The sequence below is a fragment of the Lycium ferocissimum genome, chromosome 6 (assembly GCF_029784015.1).
Source record: "Lycium ferocissimum isolate CSIRO_LF1 chromosome 6, AGI_CSIRO_Lferr_CH_V1, whole genome shotgun sequence".
NCBI classification, from domain to species: domain Eukaryota; kingdom Viridiplantae; phylum Streptophyta; class Magnoliopsida; order Solanales; family Solanaceae; genus Lycium; species Lycium ferocissimum.
In genome coordinates this window covers 3,828,130-3,849,080 of record NC_081347.1, presented here as the reverse complement: position 1 = coordinate 3,849,080, position 20,951 = coordinate 3,828,130, and the positions used below count along the sequence as shown (strand labels likewise).

Sequence of the window (20,951 nt, the reverse complement as noted above, 5' to 3'; positions counted from 1 at the left end):
TTGTTAGTAATAACACAATTATCTAATCATTTGGAAACCTTGATTGCCAATAATGATATTATTGATGAACACACTCATGAGTCTGAGGTGCAAAAGAGGGTCAGGTTGTATCTGCTTTGGTTGATTAGTGGTATTATATTCCCTGATAATACTGGTTCAAAGCTTAGTTTACACTTTTTGCTTGACATAATAGACCTTGATGCAATGGGCGGGAAAGCTTGGGGAGCAGCAGCATTATCAAACTTGTACAATTGTCTATGCCGTGCTTCGATGGCTAATAGCCGTGATGTTTGTGGATTTATTGCTTTGTTACAGGTATGTGAATTTTAATATTATATTGCTCTACTTCAGTAGAAATAAGAGATCAAGCAACATTCCTATAATCACTATTACCCAAATTTTGAAAAATGAAATTAGGAACCGAAAGTTGAGCTTTATTATAAACACTAAATGTACCACTATATATAATGCAATCTGGATTATTAATATTTGTGTATATATCTAAATGTCAGCTAACCATATTTCCTTGAGTTATCACGCTAACAATTTAAAAGTATTGCTTGATACACGTTTAAATAGTCAACTTCTCTGTTGTCTTTTAAATAATATTTTAGATTTCCTAGTGTTATAATTTGTATTACAAATCATTAAAAATTATAATATTGTAGGATGGCTTACACGACAATATTAGCGAATTATTGGAACCCAACCATAACAACACAATTTTCATGTGCATTTTCGGGTTATTTTATTTAATTCAAAAAAAAATTATATATTTAAATTTACTTATACAGGTTTGGGCTTGGGAGCGAATAATCCTGATGCAGCCATTACTTCGTCCTTCAAGAGTAAACGAATGAGATATTGTATTTGCGCAGAAGTGGACTCGTCATGAAGTTCGTGAAAGCGAGGCACGAGCTGTGCTAGTAGTTTGTAGAAATGTTTTAGACAACCTAACTGATGATCAGGTATTTTTCCTTTTAAATTTTTTTGATAAGAAATGTGAAAAATATAACAACAATAGATTTTTTGTAGATTTGTTCATTTTTTGCTAACTCGTACTATGATAATGGGTTGATTTTGTTTTAATTTGTTATAGCTAATTTGCTACAACTTGCTACTGGTAGTTTTTCCGCTTCCCACATGAACACTTTTTCCATTGTCAGAGACTTTATGGACATTTCCGCCCTTACCTTCGTGTGCAAATGTCAGAATCTCGAAGACCCCAGTCACAGTGTTGTAGTTCATCACATCAGTGTGCATGGTGGCCCTATCCCAATATTCATGGAACTTCTTATCAACACCGGGCGGCCAAGTCTTCTTATTTACCATTAGCAAAGCAGCAAGGGCGCTTCTTTTAACAAAATGATCAACAAGATTTTTAAAGGTCAAGCGAACCATGGTAGTAACAGGCCATCCACAGGCTTTATTCAATAAACCGTTGTAAGACTCAGAGACATTTGTCGTCATAGCCCCCCACCTATAACCACCATCCTTATACAATGTCCATTTTTCCTTCGGAAGCTCGCTCAACCACATATGCGCTGCAGGTGAAAAAGTTTTGATTTGTTGCATTCTCATTTGGTATTTCTTCTTCTGGTGCTCTGTAGCAGCCAACCACATTAGCTTCTCAAGATCAGAGTTAAGAAACTTTTTGTTAAAGTTGCTTTTTATATGTCGAACACAAAATCTATGATGTGTGGTGGGTGGCTTTAACCATTCATGTGTCATTACACATTGTAAGATCCCTTGATGACGGTCAGAAATTAGTCCAATGCCTTTTCTATTACAAACAACATGTCTCCATAATAAACTGAGAAACCAAGTCCATGACGCATAGCTCTCACGTGCAACTATAACATATGCAAGTGGAAAAATATTTCCGTTTGGATCAATGCCAACAAAGAATCAACAATTTTATCTCATACTTACCATAGACATGAGTGCCATCTATTGAGATGACCGGCCTGCAACTTTTGAATTCATCCATACTTGGTTTAAAGGCCCAGAAAAGATACTTGAAGATGTGTTCGCCTTGCATTGTAGTTGACTCGTGTGTCCACTCAACAATAGTGCCCGGATTGAAATGTTCTAGGGCAGCCATGTATCGAGGCAATGCCCTAAAAGAACCTTCGAAATCACCATACACCATCTCAAAATCTTTCTTACGCCCTTTTTGCGCTTTTCTATAACTAGGAGCATAGTGATGGTTCCCTTTTATAGTTTCCTGAACAAACTTAATACTGATTTGTGCATTGATCATAACATACGGTATCAAGGAAGTAGCAATCATGTTGCTATTCAAATTGAAATGATCCTCTGTATAATCATCCGTGTCACAATTGTGTGGCTCAATCACTTTTCCTGCTTTCCACATGCCACTTCCGATCAATGAAAAACGGATCATCCAACTACAACCTTCCTCATGCTGCTTGCAAATAACCTTCCAAAATGTACCTTTGGCTTGATCCGTTTTAAATTCTTTTTTGTGAGCTATAATATAGAGTCTCACTGCACCTTTCATTTGCTTCTAGTTGTGAAATAACATACCTATTTGCATGTACAAAAAAAAAAAATCAACTCCTAATTACACCGATTAAAAGCACAAAATTCAAAAATAATATATTATTAAAAAAATTAGTCACAACAAACTAACCTGATTTGATAACTTTAGGATTACTGAAATTCCAAAGTGCAGCCCGAACAGGCCCGTTATCTCTCATGTATGCAAAATCTTTCGGTTCCACTTCTTCTATATTATCCAAATATGGGATCACATTTGAATGATAATTAACACTAAGATCACTGGGGGCCGCAACATCTTCATTGATCATCGTCCATCCCTTCATGATCTAATGGACTATCGCTATCCGACTCATTTATTATATCATTAGCTAAATCGTTATTGCTCACAATTTGTGTGAGCTGAGTCAATGTGGGGTTATCTTCAAAATCGTTATGCCTATAAATAAGAAAAATTCATAGAATTTACAAGTCAAACACAATTATATGATCCATGAATAAAGTGAATAAAATATGATTATATTTACCTATCACTGTCCAATTTACTTGGACCTGGATGTGAAGGGTGTCGTACATTACAATTCAAATTATGCAACTGCGTAGTAGCATTACTTGGTCCACCCGTCTCACGATTCTGCCCACTCCAATCAAAGTTATGATAGTGCGTTGAAGCCACACCATCATACTGTGTACCATAATTAGTTGTATCATTTGACTGACTACCAAATCCTACAATTGTTTGTTGTTGAACTATACCCCTTGGAAAACCAATATTCAAACTTGGGAGATTGGTAGTACCTCCAAAATCGAACTCATTGTCGGTCGGTACTTCAACCTGGGTAGAGCGTTAAACTGTAGCATACATGTCAAGTGTCGCTATGCATATGTGATTTTTAAAAATCTCAGGACAACGAAGAAATGACGATAAAGATTCAGCATCCGTAATTGGCATCTCACCATAAATTGGTGAACCATCGGCTATAAATGAACTTGGACATCATCCGGTTATAACCACCGAAAGTTCAGGATCATTTACGACCATTTTACTCCTTAAGACGCGTTGCAAATGATCATATTTTAGGAAAATTGGAAACCTTTGCCCTATTTCAGGACCACGGCTGTATCTAACCGAACCTGCTTCGTACACAACTTCACCACCCCAAAATAAATACACTTTAATATGAGTTTCCGTCATCTTTTATGAAATATATGAGAGAAAAAATAAAAGCTGAAGGATATGAAACAGATAAGAAAAAAACAATATATGAAAGATATGAGATGGATAAAAGAAAATTGAAAGACGAAGGATATACCATAGGTAAAGATAGGACAATATTTATAAATGGAGAAAAGTAAAAAATTTCGTAAATTAATAGCCTGTTTGGCCAATCTTATAAAAATAGGTTATTTTGAAAAGTATCAAAAAAGTACTTTTGACAAAAACAGTTTGTGTTTGGCCAATTAATTTAAAAAGTACTTTTGAGCAGCAATTAGTGTTTGACCAAACTTTTAAAAAGTGCTTCTAAGTGTTTTTTTCTCAAAAGCTATTTTTTTTAGCTTCTGAAAAACTGCTTCTCCTACTCCCCAAAAGCACTTATTTTCTCCCAAAAGCTTGGCTAAACACTTCACTTTTTTTAAAAATAAACACTTATTGATAATAAGTATTTTTGGGAAAAAATAAGCTTGGCCAACAGGCTATAAGTCACGAAATGTAAAAGATATTATTTTGATGACTATTCAATGCTCGTCTGAAACTGATTGAACCAACAGAAATGTACAAAAAAATAAAATTAAAACCACAGCGATGTGGAGAGCAGAAAACGGTAAAAAAAACAAAAAAACAAAAAAAAAGAAAGGGTTTTTCGTTCATATTCTAGCGAAATGGGAATTTCGTTGGTATATGAACAAAATACAAAAAAAAAAAAAAAAAATTTCCTATTTCATTTTTATATAAACGAAATAAAAAAAAATTATTTTCCTATTTTATATAAACGAAATACCAATTTTTTTTTCTATTTTGTTTTTATATAAACGAAATACAAAAAAATAAATTATTTTCTTATTTCGTTTTTATATAAACGAAATATAAAAAAAAAAATCCTATTTGGTAGGAATATAAACGAAATGCAAAAAAAAAAAAAAAAATTGTTGCATTTCGCTACAAGTGTAGCAAAATGCAACAATATCCGGACCGGAACAGTATTGTTTTTGGGTATTTCGTTGGATAACCAACCAAATACTCATTTTGGTATAAAAAAAAAATGCATCCTATTTTAGTTTATTAGCTCTAAAAACAAGCCATTTTGACTCCGGACTCCAAAAAGATATGTGGTTCACAAGTGAGAATAGCTTACAGAGAATACATGTTTCAATGCAATAAGAAAGGACGTGTTTATCTAGCTCTAAATTTATATGGCAAAAAGTAGTTGTCAACTTCTAAAATTAGGCTACATGTTTCAACTAGACGTCCTAGGCCCGTGCTGCGCACGGATCCAACACTTTAAATTACAGTGCATCTATGTGTATGTAATTGTCTTTGAATAGTGATTATATATATATATATAGACTACATATTATGTTCAAAACACGATTAATATAACATTGTAATTTGTGCTCCGTATCTAAAATTTTATTATATTAATGTTTGCTACGAATATAAAATCGGCAAATTTATTAATATTTTTTAAAAGAGAAGACTTGTTTAAAAGGAAACTATTTTCCTCTCTTTGAAATAAAACAATAGCAATATTTAAGCATCGGTTGATATTTTCAATTTTAATTCGATTAATTTAAAGGTGTAAAATACTTATTATTTTTTATCAAATTTTGATTTGGATAATTCTAATTCAAATTATTAAATTAATTTTACATGTTTAAAACGAAACAAAATAGAAATTGATTTTCTATTTAAATGATGAAATACTATTTTTTAATTTTTGATAAATATTCTCGATTTAGCTCATTTTACTTGTCATGTTGTCTTTTGCATAGTTTTTTAAGAAAACGTCGATTAGAATTATAATTTGACTAATTTACTTTATTCATTATTTGATGTCTATTTGATTTTTTTTTTTACATTAATCTCTTTTCACATTATTATATCTTATTTTAAAATATAAATATTTTAAGTATATTTATTTTAGTGAACATAACAAATAAATGACATGGCGGAATAGCAAATACAACAGTTTAATATTTAGATTAGATCTCAGGCTAATATAAAAAAGAAAGAAAACTGTATGGTTTGACTACTTAACTTTTTGAAGAAAAACAGTTTCATTTGCTCCCACTAATGGATTGATACGCACGTGCAATGAATCCATCATTATTGACTTAATGAGATACTTTGGAAATTAGTGTTTACTACGAAAACAAAGTCCTTTTTTTTTTTTACATTATTTTTTTTTTTTTTTAATATGGGGTTCACTTTTTTTTTTTTTTTTATATTGCTTGATTTTGTTAATATGGGGTCCATTTTTTATATTGCTTGGTGTTGTTTAGTATAGGGCCCACCCTTTTATTAGGACATTATTAGTTTATGCATATATATATATATATATATATATATATATATATATATATATATATATATATATATATATATATATATATATATACACACACTATGTTCAAAACACGATTAATATAACATTGTAATTTGTGCTCCGTATCTAAAACTTTATTATATTAGTGTTTGCTACGAATACAAAGTCTGCACGTTTTTTTTTTTTGACATTGTTTGTTTTTTTAATATGGGATTCACTTATTTTTTTTATATTGCTTGATTTTATTAATATGGGATCTACTTTTTTTTTCCCCGTGAGTTTGGAGATAGTGAGTTTCACCTTTTTTACTTTATTTTTTTTTAATGTTCAAAACACGATTAATATAACATTGTAGTTTGTGATCCGTATATAAAACTTTATTATATTAGTGTTTGTTACGAATACAAAATTTGCACCTTTTTTTTGACATTGTTTGTTTTTTAATATGGGATTCACTTTTTTTTTTTGTTGCTTGATTTTGTTAATATAGGGGTCCACTTTTTTTTTGCCCGTGAGTTTGGAGACGGTGGGTTGCACTTTTTTTTTTACCTTTTTTTTTTTTTTTTTAATATTAGTTGGTTTGTGTTTAATATGTGGGCCCACAACTAAATTGTAGTTTATGTTCCGTATCTAAAACTTTATTATATTAGTGTTTGCTACGAATACAAAATCTGCACGTTTTTTTTTACATTGTTTATTTTTTTAATATTGGTTGGTTTGTGTTTAATATGGGGACCTAATTTTTTTTTTTTTTAAATATTAGTTGATTTGTGTTTAATAATATGTGGGCCCACAAATTTTTTTTGGGGCCCACAGACGGACGACCAAAAAGTGCACCAAAGTGGTGCTTCTATATAGTTGTAATGTAATGCAATAAGAAAGGACGTGTTTATCTAGCTCTAAATTTATATGGCAAAAAGTAGTTGTCAACTTCTAAAATTAGGCACAGCTAATTAGGCAAAGCTTCAACCAAACGCTACGGAGTCCTTGAAAGAACTTGCCAGAAGTTAAGGCCATACACGCTGAAGGTAGAGACCAACACGACTCCTATATAAATAGGATTGGACAATTTAGAGTTTGTGTTTACATACGTTATGACCTCTTTTTAATGACAAAGCTCTGTCCTTTTTTTTAAGTAGAAGTTAAAGTTAACAACTTAAGGACATAAAAATTATTTACTATTTGAATGATATTTTGTTAATCAACATTTATATTCATAATTTTAAATACAAGTTACCAAGTCTCTATTAACGTGCAGTTGAACGTTATTCTCAGACAATCACAATCATAGTAAAAATATTAAATAATATTATTTAAAATTATATACATTTATTTTATGAGTTACAAAAACATTTAACTTTAAATTTTTTATTTTACACTTAATAAAATGATTATCAACAAATTGGAGAAGGTACATCCATAATTTTTTTTTAAAAAAATATAGAAAAGTAGTAGACATGATTTTTTTAGTTTAATTATTTAACATTTGAAATTCTATGGCTAATTTTCTTCAGATAATGCTCCCTCCGTATCAAAAAGGGTATTCACTTAGTCATTTGCACATCCCTTAAAAAATATTAATTTTTAGGCAAAAATAGGTAATTTGACTAAACTACCCCTAATTAAATAGTTATTGAGATTGGTTACTCAACACTTAATAAGCGCAAATCTAAAAAAATAAGATTAATTCTTTCTTGATTTGATAAGCGAACACTCTTTTTAAATCAAAAAATAAGGACTAAGTGAACACTTTTTGAACCACATGGAGTAGTCTAAGAGTTAGATGGATTAGTATGATGAGATAGTATTTTCCAGGTTCGGGAGTTGGAATAGACCTAAAGTTAGATGGATTAGACATAGTCCATTGGTGTATTGTAAATCTCATTCGATCAATGAATTCCCACAAAAGAACACAAACATAGGCAATAGTAAGAAAGCTAAGAACTACGTAACTTAAATAAAGTTAGGCGCAGTAACTTTCATAATTTCAATGAACAACAGATATCCAAGCAATAGTCAAAAGTTAAGAAACCAACTTAAACTATAAAATTTGGAATAGTAACTTGGATAATTTTAATGTGAACAGAGATAGGCAATAAAGAGAGTTAAAAATCAACTTAAACATAAAGGTTGGCATAATCACTTTCATAATTTCAGTTAGGGCTGTTCACGGTTTTGGTTAAAACCAAAACCAAATAAAAAATTTAACCAAACCGAATAAAATAATTGACATTTGATTTGATTTTAAATTTTAAAAACCGATAATATTTGGTTTGATTATGGTTCTATTAAAAAATAACCGAATAACTAACCGAACCAAACCGATAAATTATAAACATAAATTTTATGATTATTTATATGTATAATATTAGTTTTTCATAAATAATTATAAATATTTTATACCTTTTAATCATTAAATTGATTTTTGTTCTACTTATTTCACATGATTGTTTAAGGCCCATGTTTTTAAGAATATGTTCAAGCTCATGTCTTTAAGTCTTTTAACTATTTTAAGTGTTAAGTGTAAACCTACTAACAGAAGCTCACGTTAGAGTCTAATGTCTTTAACTTAAATTTTTATCCTTTCTTTTGTCTTGTCTGAATGGGTCCTAAACTTCTAATATTTTTCATATGAAAAGGACAGAGGTTACAGATTTGGAGGTTCCTATAGAAGAAACTTGATAACATCAAAGATTCTTTAACCGCAACTCAAGCACATGGTAATGCCCTAATACTTTTTCCGTGGGTAATCCTCCTAAAAAGTAGAAAAGAACAACTCTTTGTAGTCGAGACTCTAATCTTGGGGATAATGATAGAAAAACATATGAAGTATGGGATCACTACAATTTTTTTTTTTTTAATAAAATGGGAGAATTGAGGGCAAAATGCAAGTACTGCCACAAAGTTTGGGATCATTACACAAAGTTTTTTTATTTCATATATTTTAATTTTAATTTTAGGTAGTCTATATGTTTAATTAATATGTATGTTTGTAACAACAACTAAAAACTCCTATGCTCTACTTTATTTCTAGGTATGTGTATTAAGATGACAAAAATGGTGCAGCCGCTACTAAGTTAGTTTTTAGCTCTATATGTAATAGTTTAGTAACTTTGGGTAACTTGAGTACTACACTATCACTAATAGTGAAAATGTTTTTATGATGTATGTTCCACCTTAAACTATAAATAAAAGTTATCGTTTGAACAAAAAAAAAAAAACATGTCTTTTTCAACTTTTTAATGTTTTACTGATAAGTCTCATGGTTGTTAGTCACAAACCGAAAAATCGAACCAAGTCGAACCAAACCGACAATAACCAAACCAGTAGTTATTATTTTATTTGATTTGATTATAGTTTTAGACATTTAAAAATCGATTAAATTGATTTGATTATGATTTTAATCAATAATCGATCCAAATCAAACCATGATCACCCTAATTTCAGTGGACACCAAAAGTAAGTCTGACAAAATTTAGTCACAATAATATTAACACGTATAATTTACCTTGACATCATCATAAGTCATAAAAGATAAAACATATAGAATTTTATAACATGTGCAGCCAAGGAAGAGAAAGTATCAGATAGAAATTCAAGAAAGTTGTATCGATCCCTGATTGTCATTTCACTAAGATAAAATATGTAGAGTACGTATTAGCCGAGCTATTTATTTTCAAGAGAGAGAATGTATCAGTAGTCAATTAGAGTTGTGGTTAATGACTGATTGTAATTTCAACGGAGAGAAAATAGGAGTGGATAATATAATTAAAGTTGTATTTAATGATCTATTATTTATTATAAAGAACTTTTACAGTTTTGGACGTAATGTTCATAGAATAATTGAGTTTTTATAGGTATAAAAATCGTTCAATATTTAAAGAATATTTTGACCAACCAACATTTATATTCATGTTTTTAATATATATATATATATATATATATATATATACTAGTTTTTATAAACGTGCCTCCCACATTATTCCCTTTCAACTATTTTAAAGATTATACCTAAAGATAATAAAATTTCTGTTATTTCTTTGTACCTACAATATTTATTCTATAACTCTTGCCGAACGTCATCTTTTTGGCAAACAAAACTTTAATAATTGCTGATATTTGATTAAAGGTGTTCTCTAACTTCATTAATATTTACTGTATCTTAATTTTTGCTATCTGTTGCAATTTAATAAAAGGAGAAGAAACGTCTGATCATTGAATATGTTAACAATGTTATATTAGTAAACGTTTGATCGCTGAATATGTTATGTTAGCCTATAATTTGTCTATCATTCATACTCATAAAATTAATTGATCTAACACCTGATTTTTTCTTGCTTTTTTCTGTTTTTTCCTTTGTAAATTAATTATTTATGTTGGTATACCTTATGGTGTTGTTTGTCAAAATGGAATGATATCATTAGATCGGGATCCAAATTTCAAAAGTAGTGTTTGTTTAAAATTCTATCTTCAAGTGGGACAAGTTTTTTATTCACCAAAATAGACAATAGAAATATGATAGAATTAGACTAAAAGGGTATAAAGATCATTTAATATTTAAAGGATGTTTTAGTCAATTAATATTTATATTCCTTTTAAAATAATATATATATATATATATATATATATATATATATATATATATATATATATATATTGTCTGTCAGGAATATAATCTGACCACTCTTTATATAGTGGTATGGTTAGCATTTTATAAGCATATGGCAACATAAAATATTACTCTATTACTATACAGTACTGGTGATAAAAACGGAAGAGAGAAGCACAAACAAAAGAAAATTGTGTAAGCCATGGATCCTCATCAACTTTTCAAATCCACGGCCAATGGTGATGAAAGCAATAAAAAGCTTCACATAGTTATGTTCCCATGGCTAGCTTTTGGTCATTTTATCCCATTTCTTGAACTTTCCAAATTCATTGCTCAAAAGGGTCACAAAATTTCTTTTATTTCAACCCCAAAAAACATTGATCGTCTCCCAAAACTTCCCTCTGAATATTCCAATTCCATAAACTTTGTAAAAATCCCACTTCCCAAAGTTGATGGCTTGCCAGAATATGCAGAGGCCACTATGGATATAAGAACAGAAGAAATTATTTATCTCAAGAAAGCAATGGATGGTATGGAAAAAGAGGTGACTATTTTCTTGGAGAAAAATTCTCCTGATTGGATTATTCAAGATTTTGCACAATATTGGTTAGCTCCAATTTCAGCCAAATTAGGAATATCAAGAATTTACTACAGCATAATCAATGCTTGGTTCATTTCCTTCTTTGGTTCCATTGAGAACATGATCAACACCAACTATTGTACTTCACCACCAAAGTTGGAGGATTTTTTGGTTCCACCAAAATGGATCCCATTTGAAACAAAGGCTGCGTATCGCCGCCACGAGGCACGTTGGATGGTGGGGTCAAGCCAGAAGAATGTTTCTGGCGTTTCGGACCTTTATCGTACTGGTATCACGATAAAAGGATTAGACGCTATTGTTATTCGTCACTGTCACGAGTTTGAAGGTCAGTGGATGAAGTTACTGGAGGATCTTAATCATGTATTCGTGCTTCCTACAGGGTTGATGCCACCTGTAGTGCAAAGTAGTAGCGATGAGAAGAATGAATCTTGGATATCGATTAAAGAATGGTTAGATGACAAACCGAAAGGTTCGGTTGTCTATGTAGCATTAGGAAGTGAAGTGACGGTTGGTCAAAGCGAAATCAACGAGCTGGCTCATGGTTTGGAGTCATCCGGATCACCGTTCTTTTGGGTCTTGAGGAAGCCATCCGGGTCGGGAAATATCAACCCGATTGAGCTACCGGATGGTTTTGAAGAAAGAACTAAAGGTCGAGGCATAGTATGGAAGAGTTGGGCACCTCAGTTGAAGATACTAAGTCATGACTCAATTGGTGGATTCTTGACTCATTGTGGATGGAGCTCGATTATAGAAGGGTTAATGTTTGGTCATCCTTTGATTATGTTACCTTTTTTGGTTGATCAAGGACTGAACGCTAGAATTCTAGAAGATAAAGGGGCAGGTGTAGAAGTTCCAAGAAATGAAAATGATGGGTCATACACGTGTGACTCAGTGGCCAACTCAGTGAAGCTAGTAATGGTGGAAAATGATGGAAAGATAATTCGAGAGAAAGCAAAAGAATTGAGTTCCATATTTGGTAACAAAGACCTTCATGATAAGTATATAGAAAATCTGATTGGGTTCTTGGAAAATCATAGGAAAGTAAAGAACTAATAGACATAATTTAGACAGAATAATGTAAGACACAATAAAGTACCCCGTTTGGTGGAATCTGTCCTGCCATTCCTTTTTCAATGTTTTGGTCCCTTTTGGTTAATGGTAAATCAAACATGTGATGCTTAGATTTTTCTTTTTCTTTTTTTTTTTCGTGGATCTGTACTTTGCTTCATTGCCTAAGTTTTTAGGGCCGGATTAACTATAAAAGTTAAGAGTTTTGGCAAAATTCTATAACTTTGACTTAAATTTATATTCCTGTTAAGTAATTTATTTTAATATGCATAAATAATCTAAAAAATAAATTGTAAGTAAAAATGATTTTGTTTCAAAATCATAAACTTAAAATCATGAATCGTTTTTATTCTATGGAGTAATTTTATTTTTGACTACTAGTTTCACAAGGCCCGTGCTAAGTTCGGGCCCAAACTCTTAAACATTTTAACTTTTAATGTTAACGAAATTATTTACTTCAATTCAGATGTAAAGCCAACATATGAAATTTGTGGGTTCTGAATTCTTATTTTTTAAGTTATTCGATAGACTAACATGTTATCGTTTAAATACAAAGTTTGTGGACCAAAGTTATTGGGTTCGATCGAAATCGTTGTTGACATTCTAGCTCCGTCCTGCTTCAAACTCATTTTGCGATTATCTTGAACTCATTTAAAATTTTAATAATGTATTTTATTTTCACATGTATTAACAAAACTCATGTTTTCATCTTCTAAAATCATCTAGCACAACAACAAAGATCCCACAAGTGGGTTTATTTTGAGATAAAGGAGTAAAAATAAGTTAATAAGGAGCAAAAAAAAATAATTTATAAAAAGTTACTATTACATTAACCAATTACAAAGGCCCAAGTGAAATGTCATTAAAAAAAATTGTAAAAGTAAGATGCAATAAGAAAAAAGACACAAAAGCCACATGTAAAAACCTCATTGGATTAAAGTTCAATGTGAGGATTACAAAATTTTTAATTTCCACTTATATATTGTAGTAATATCCTACTTTCGTTTTCTATTTTTTTAATAGAAATATGGTCGTTCAATAAGAGCTCATAAAATGCGAATTCACTTTTGCTAAATCCCCTTGACTTAATTTTGTCTTTTACTTTTTTATACTTTGAATTCTTTTAAGTGAAAATTTCGACTCCATAATTACTAATCGCTAATACTTTTTACGTCCCAAAAAGATTGTCTTATTTTTTTTAGTAGTTTATCCCAAAAAGATTAACATATTTCTATATTTAGATATAATTTAACTTTATGAGATAATTTATTGCTATTAAAACTGGTTTTGGGTCATACATTCAATTTTTATTTTTTTTTAAATTTCGTGTCAAATTAAATTAAGATAATTTTTTATTAACAGAGGGAGTAATACTTTATTAAATTAATGGATTAAGAATTAATTCGTACCAATCAAAAGAAATGTATTCATGTGGACCATACAACAAATTGCTTTTGACGAATAAGTTCTTCTGTCACTAAGACATATGCTGAGCATTAATTCAACAATGGGAGCTAAATCAACAAAGCTGCCACATAATGCTTTCTCCATCAATTGTAGACCACCCTTTATTTTGACTTTTGACATTTATAAGATAAGATCAGAAGCCATTGATTTGGAGCGTAGGTGAGAGAGAAAAACACAGGGATAGAAGGAGCGTGAAATCCAAACAGAGAGAGGAGATTGAGGAGGTGAGTGTTTTAAAATATAAAATTAAAGAGGAAGACAAAAGGAAAATAATCAGCTACTGCCAGTTAAAAGATTCTGACCGTGACAAGAGCGATTAGCTGATAGTAAGCACCCCTATTTTTAACTTGAAGATTGTGAATTCGAGTTACTAAGGGAGCAAAAAGAGAAAATTCATGGGGAGGGAAATAAAAACTTGACCGTGTAAAAAGGAGTTCCTCTAATAGAGGATACTAGTTAGATGTTTGGATGGGCTTATAAGTTAAAAAAAAGTTGTGGTAGAAATTTATTTTTTTTTTCGCTTATAAGTTGTTTTCGAATTTATAAGGCACGTTAGATAAGTTAAGTCAATGGACCCAATTATTTTTTTGAGCTTATTTTAAATACAAAATGACTTTAAAAATCAACCAAATACTCAAAAAAACTGAAAACTTATAAGCCAATCCAAACGGGCTCTTAATCTCTTTCAGATATTATTGCCCAGTGATGGTGCACACTCTAAAATATATCTAGAAAACAAAAAGAAAGATAAATCAATCATATACTCCCTCCGTCTAATAATAAATGTCACTTTAGTCAAAAACACGCATATTAAAAAATCAGTAATGCAATGTGTAATTTATCAAATTACCCCTATATAATAAAAATAAATTACTTTTACCTTTTGATTAGAGCATGCACAAGAAGTAAATCTTTTGACATTGGAAATCCAACAATACCAAGTTACTATGTGGCTTTTTCCAATCATCATTTAGATGTTACTTTATTGTCAAAGGGTAGAATTGAAAAAAATTAATCAATTTATGTCTTGATTTTCTAAGATGACACTTATTATGAAATAAATTTTTTGGCTAAGGTAACATTTATTATGGAACGGAGGGAGTAGCTTATGATACATAACATCCTTGGACAAAAAAATATTTATTTACACCTAGTGTTTATCCCAACTAAACCCGTCAACCGGTTCAAACCGGACCGAACCGGTAACCGGTTACGGATCCAGCCAGTTTCCGGTTAAAAAATCGAAACCGGCAACCTTACAAATCGAAACCGGAACGTCCGTTCAAACAAACCAAAACTTTTTTTTTTTTTTTTTTTGTATAGTATATATATATTATAGTATTTATTAGTATATTATAGGTATAATGGTATATTTACATATGTTATATAAGTTTATAAGTAAAGTTTAAATATTTATCGACTAACGAAAAAATCAATACAAAGATGTACGTATATATATATATATATATATATATATATATATTAAGTTATATGCTTAAGTTATACACTTATACTACATAATTACATATACCTAAAATGTAGTAAGAATATACTTATATATATCAATATACTTAGGTTATATAACTTATATATATATATATATATATATATATATATAGATAATAGATATATGTTTAAGTTATATATATATTAATATATATATGTTTAAGTTATAAGTACATATAGTATATATATATATGTTTAAGTTATATGTATACTATATATTATAAGTATATTCTTAGTATATTCTAGTTATTTTTCAAGTATATAACTTTCTAGTTTTTAATTTAAGTAGATGTATATTATAAGTATATTTAGGTATATTCCTAACTTAAGATAAGTAAAAATATGAACACAAGTAAATAGAAGAAAGCTCAATGAGCCATATATTTTATTCATTCTTGGATAACATTTATTTGCAAGTTGTAGTTTTTAACTTGCAAATAATACATGAGTTGTAAAGAAATCGTAGAATAAAAAAAATCACCAATTCTCAATCATTTCGTTAATTTCCCGCATATCATATTCGGCCATGGAGAATCTAAAGTCTTCCATTTGGTCCGGTCCACTTGCTATCAAATCTTCAATTTCTTCCTCTTCACCTTCCTCCGCTTCTAAGTTTTGGTTGCGTCGCTCCGATCTAATCCAATCGCGAATGCACACTAGTACTTGCAAGCTAAAGCCGATAATAAGTGTCTATGGTCTCCAATTTCTTTGTCTTCCTTGGCTAAATGCGCTCTCCGAAGCCACGGTTGATACTTGAACCGTAAGGATATCTCGAGCCATTCTTGAGAGTATCGGATGACTTGCCTTGTACTTCTTCCACCATGCTAAGACGTCCAATTCATCCGATTTCCTTGATATCCACATTTTGGCATCAAATAAAAGTTATATTCATCAAAGTTTGCACTAGAAGAAGGAGTTACTTTTAAATATTTTGCTACTTTGAGAAGTAGTAGGGCGTGGAGCTTTGGTGTAGCGTTCTTCCAAATTAGAATAATGAGTAAAAACTTTTCTAAACTCATCAATAGCGAGTTCGGTTTCAAATTAAAGATGGTTGAACTCCCCGTTCAATTTCTAAAAATGTATAAATTTGACTAACCAATGCTTTAGTATAAAGACACTTTTAAACAAGGATTTAAAAGAGAACCCAATATAAATAAAGTTGGGATGGAAAAAAATACTTCTTAAATTTGATTATTATTTCAAAAAATAGCCGCTTGATAACCGGGTTTATATTTATACTCTTGTAAAACTCTAGCTATTTCCGCTAAGTACATTTCCCGTGGGATAGAATTGTTTAGAAAAATCAAGAGTTGCATTATAAAAATTTTCTAAGAGTTCAACATCTTCCCAATGCGTAAAATTTAACCAATCATCACTATTAATATTATATTTGTTGTGAACTTGTTGTATGGGAATCCTATATTCATATGCTTGTTGTAGCATAATGAATGTAGTTCCACCTAGTCTCATTTCTTTGAATTTTCCTAGGTCTAAGTTATTTTCACACAAGCATTCTTAAAATCTCTAAGTCTATTAGCATTACAAAAAGAAACGAGACATCTCTAATATATATATTTCAAAAACACACAAGACCATCTTTAACAATTATGTTTAAAATGTGACATTATCTCATGTTAAATTTTTTTAGCGGAGGGTTTAATTCTCTTTTTAAAAGACCAATCGCCTTTGTATTATTAGGATTATCTAAAGTAATATAAAGTGTTTTTCTATAAATATTAAAAAATCTCATAATAGTAGACATTGAATCCGAAAATTTTTCCATCGTGACGACCTTTTCCTTCATCATATAAAAAAGCTATAATTCTTTTTGCATAACCTAATTGTCATCAACCCAATGATATGTAATAACAAAAAAATCTAACTTGTTAAGACTAAGACCCAAATTTACAATTTAAAGGATTAAATACATGGCGCAAATAAAATACCTATATTTTTTATAAATCTATAACATCCGTTATTTTAACGAATTATAACAACGTTGAAAGTAACAAACCCCAAACCCCAATCATAAGCTACCATTTTAGTTATTTCTACACGCTCTTTTTTCTTGTCATACTTAAAATTTCCTGATGGTTTTGCCAAGATCTATCGTCATTTGAATACCCCCCACATTTGAACCCGTTTGCTCTCCCCCCCCCCAAACATCCATATGTTTCTTTCTCATATGACCATTTAGTGTAATTCCCCCATCCTTAAGTTCTTGCTCAAAAGCAACATGTCCACATAGGGCCATTTAAGTTTGGCTTTCCCTATCCTTAGTCATAAATTTTCAAATTTTAGCGGTTGGCTTACGAGTTCTAGGCGTATATGTGAACATATCTTTATTTTATCATCATCAATTTCATTAAAAGTGTCGGTAAAATATTGTTGCATTACCTCATGACCTAAAAGTGAATTATTTCCACCAACATCAATACCTAAATTATGTTTCACAAATGTTTTCTCATAAAGCAACCCCTAACAATACCACTACTACTACTTGTACCATGTCTAAATCTTTTTATTAAATAGAATTAATTTAAATCACACTCGGAATAAATCACAAGAAAATAAATTGTAACAAATTAAATTGCTTTAAATTGCAAATTAAATTGCAAAGATAGAGTTGGAACTTAAGGTACCAAATTGCCGGATTAATTTCCAATAAAGTGAAGGCATATTAGAATTGCAAATCCACCAAAGCTACTATTGTAAAATCCTAACTCCACCAACAATATTATAATTGCAAAATTAATAATTGAAACATAATAAGACTTTATAATATTTATTTGAGAGAAATTTAAAGTGGCTAATTGTTGCAAAGTAACTATAATTGAGAGATTGAGATTTGAGAGAAAGAGAGAGTGAATTGGTGTGGATTAAAATGAAATGAAGAAGGGTTTATATAAAATGGAGGATGGGTTATTCCAGGGGGGGGCAAAAAATGAGTTTATTTGGCAACGGCCATTTTTGCAAAATAACGGAGACATTCGGAAAAAATCAAAACCGTTAATACGTTGATTAAATTAGTTAATGCCTTCTCGGTCAAGTTTGAACCGTTAAACCGAATGTTGAAAATTCCCAACTTATATTTGCATGAATATGATCTTTGCATAAGTTTTTCTTGCTCAGCAAAGGCGAAACAGTAATATGTATATTTCACTTAACCATGTTAAATTGTTAATGGACGTAATTTGATCTGAATACCGACGACAACCAATTTCTGCTTATAGATCCCTACTAAACATACCTAATTTATAAAACGAACGTTATTTTTTAAATAGCGATCCCAAAAATGACTATTGTGCACGTCGCCTGATGGTTTTGCCAAGATGGAGTGAATTTTCAACTGAACTCAAGAACATGTGGGGCCAAGTTTACAAAAACTGCTTAATTTTAAAAATATTTTATTTTATTAAAAACACGTTTCATATAAGTACCTTTATGCAGTAGCAAATCAGCTCCTTTTTTTTTCTCCCCCCTCAGCTCCTTTTATGCAGTTTCATTGATTTTGCTTATCTAATACTAATATCCCTTCCATTTGATATGACAGTAGTCAATTGGATACATAGTTTATCTGTTTTGATTCCATAATTGAGAAGAGGAGACATTCGGAAGGTCGTGTGATTAAATTAGTTGGAATTGTTTGAAAGTTGTAAAAGTTATACAGAATATCAATGAAATTGCATAAGATATTGGGACATCTCATCTTGTACCTTCGGGTGTGGCTGAGTTGGTTTGAGGGGAGGCCTCCTTAAGGGAGGTCGCAGGTTCAAATCCCCCCCTCCCCCCTAATGCTTTCTCAGTCGAGTCTATCGCATGACTTGGCTTTTTACATCTCCCCGGGTTTGCGAAGCTATTCCACAGGTGGCGGGTTTTCACCGAAGTTTCCAAAACCAAAACAAAAAAAAAATATTGGGACATCTCAAGATGAAAATAATAGTCATATAAATTGAAAGGGGTGAATGATATTGAACTCATGAGTATGAAGGCGTCAACAAGTTATTTTGGATTTCTTTTTCCTCATATATAGTCAAACATTTTTATAACGGTATTGTTTATTCGGATATTTTTGATACTATAACAAAACGTTGTTATAGAAAACATATAATAAAACATAACATGAAAAATTGATTTAAAAACATTAAATTATTACAATAAATATTATTACAGAGAATGAATGTTACATAGAAGTTAGCTTCAATGTGTTACACCACAAGAGAGAGTTTCCCTACGGCAGCAGGTCCAATAATAAGTAGATGAACATTAGTATTCATGCCCCATTTACAAAGGCATAGTTCTTTTATTATGAAGATACTCAACAAAATCATCTATGTATTTATCACTTAAATCTATATTTCCAAATACTTTTCTCATTTCATTTGCTTTCTCCCAATAAATTTTTCCCTTCTCATCATTCATCACCAATTTGAGTGACTCAACCACTGAGTTCCGGGTCAAAGTTCCATCATTTTCATTTCTTGGAATTTCTAAGCCCACATTTTTTTCTTCTAAACCACTAGCATTTAGTGCTTGATCTCCCAAAAAAGGTAACATAACATGGGGTTTACCAAATTGAAGTCCTTCTATAACAGAACCCCAACCACAATGAGTCAAGAACACACTGATCGAGTCATGTTCCAATATCCTGAGTTGTGGGGCCCAACTTGTCCATACTATTCCTCGATTTTTGGTACGTTCCTCAAAACCTTCTGGTAACTTTAACGATAAAAAATCGTGTTGTTTTCTCAGAGTCCAGAAAAAGGGCGAACCGGATAGCTCCAAACCATGAGCCAACTCAGTGAGTTCATCTTGACTCGGAGTTGCCTCGGTTCCTAGCGCTACGTAAAGAACTGATTTTTCACGATGCATCGCTAACCAATCATTGATGAAACCCCATGCCTCGCCTTTGTCACCTTCGTTATCTTGTAAAGAAGGTGGCAACAGGCCAACTGACACGATAGGTTTCCGATGCAGCTCGGGAAGGTGATCTAACCATTCTTTCTCGAACTCGTTACAACTTCGAATTAGAAACATGTCACAACCAGAAACTGATGCCCCCAATCGATGCCAATCTGAAACACCGAAAATGTTTTCTTATCCATGGGCAAAAAACCTGTTGGAAATTTAAATAGAATATGAAAAGTAGGAACAAAGGCTAAGAGAGTGGAGAGAAAACTAAATACTAATAAGTAATACGATCCATCTATCCTAATTTGTGTGATACACTTTCCTTTTTAGTCTATCTCAAAAAGAATGATACATTTCTATATTTAAAAATAATTTAACATGAAATTTCTAGCTCCTTGTACCCTTAATGAAATTATTTACAGCCACACAAATATTTATGGCTTGTTTTTAGACCACAAGTTTCAAAAATCTTCTTTTCTTTCTTAAATTTTGTGCCTAGTCAAAGTATATCACGTAAATTGGGACATGTGGATTAACTAACTTGGTGTTCCATTGAGAACAACAAAGTGAACATGTATGTTTATAGGCTTACTTTCAATCGAAAACTTCACAAAAATCCTCAATTGCTAGCACAATTTAAGCATCTATTATGACCTTATTTTGACTAACGGATAGTAAAAAAAAAAGCAACTACTCTACCAAATAAAAGGAATTAACTTTT

General features: G+C 30.9%; 2 protein-coding genes and 1 pseudogene across 2 annotated transcripts; 1 reads left to right on the top strand and 2 right to left on the bottom strand.

Moving 5' to 3' along the window:
* Positions 1 to 1,107: 1,107 nt before the first annotated feature.
* Positions 1,108 to 2,524, bottom strand: LOC132060501 (uncharacterized). Its single transcript, XM_059453521.1, has 2 exons — positions 1,933 to 2,524; positions 1,108 to 1,853 (listed from the first exon to the last, which is right to left on the bottom strand). Exons 1-2 carry the CDS (start codon positions 2,522 to 2,524, stop codon positions 1,108 to 1,110), a joined length of 1,338 nt encoding a protein of 445 aa, XP_059309504.1.
* Positions 2,525 to 10,795: 8,271 nt separating this feature from the next.
* On the top strand, positions 10,796 to 12,388 carry LOC132058969 (UDP-glycosyltransferase 91D2-like). Its single transcript, XM_059451408.1, has one exon. The coding sequence runs from the start codon at positions 10,880 to 10,882 to the stop codon at positions 12,329 to 12,331; it is 1,452 nt and encodes a 483-aa protein (XP_059307391.1). The 5' UTR covers positions 10,796 to 10,879; the 3' UTR covers positions 12,332 to 12,388.
* Positions 12,389 to 19,512: 7,124 nt separating this feature from the next.
* LOC132060499 (UDP-glycosyltransferase 91A1-like) overlaps positions 19,513 to 20,951 on the bottom strand; it is a 5,914-nt pseudogene continuing 4,475 nt past the window's right edge.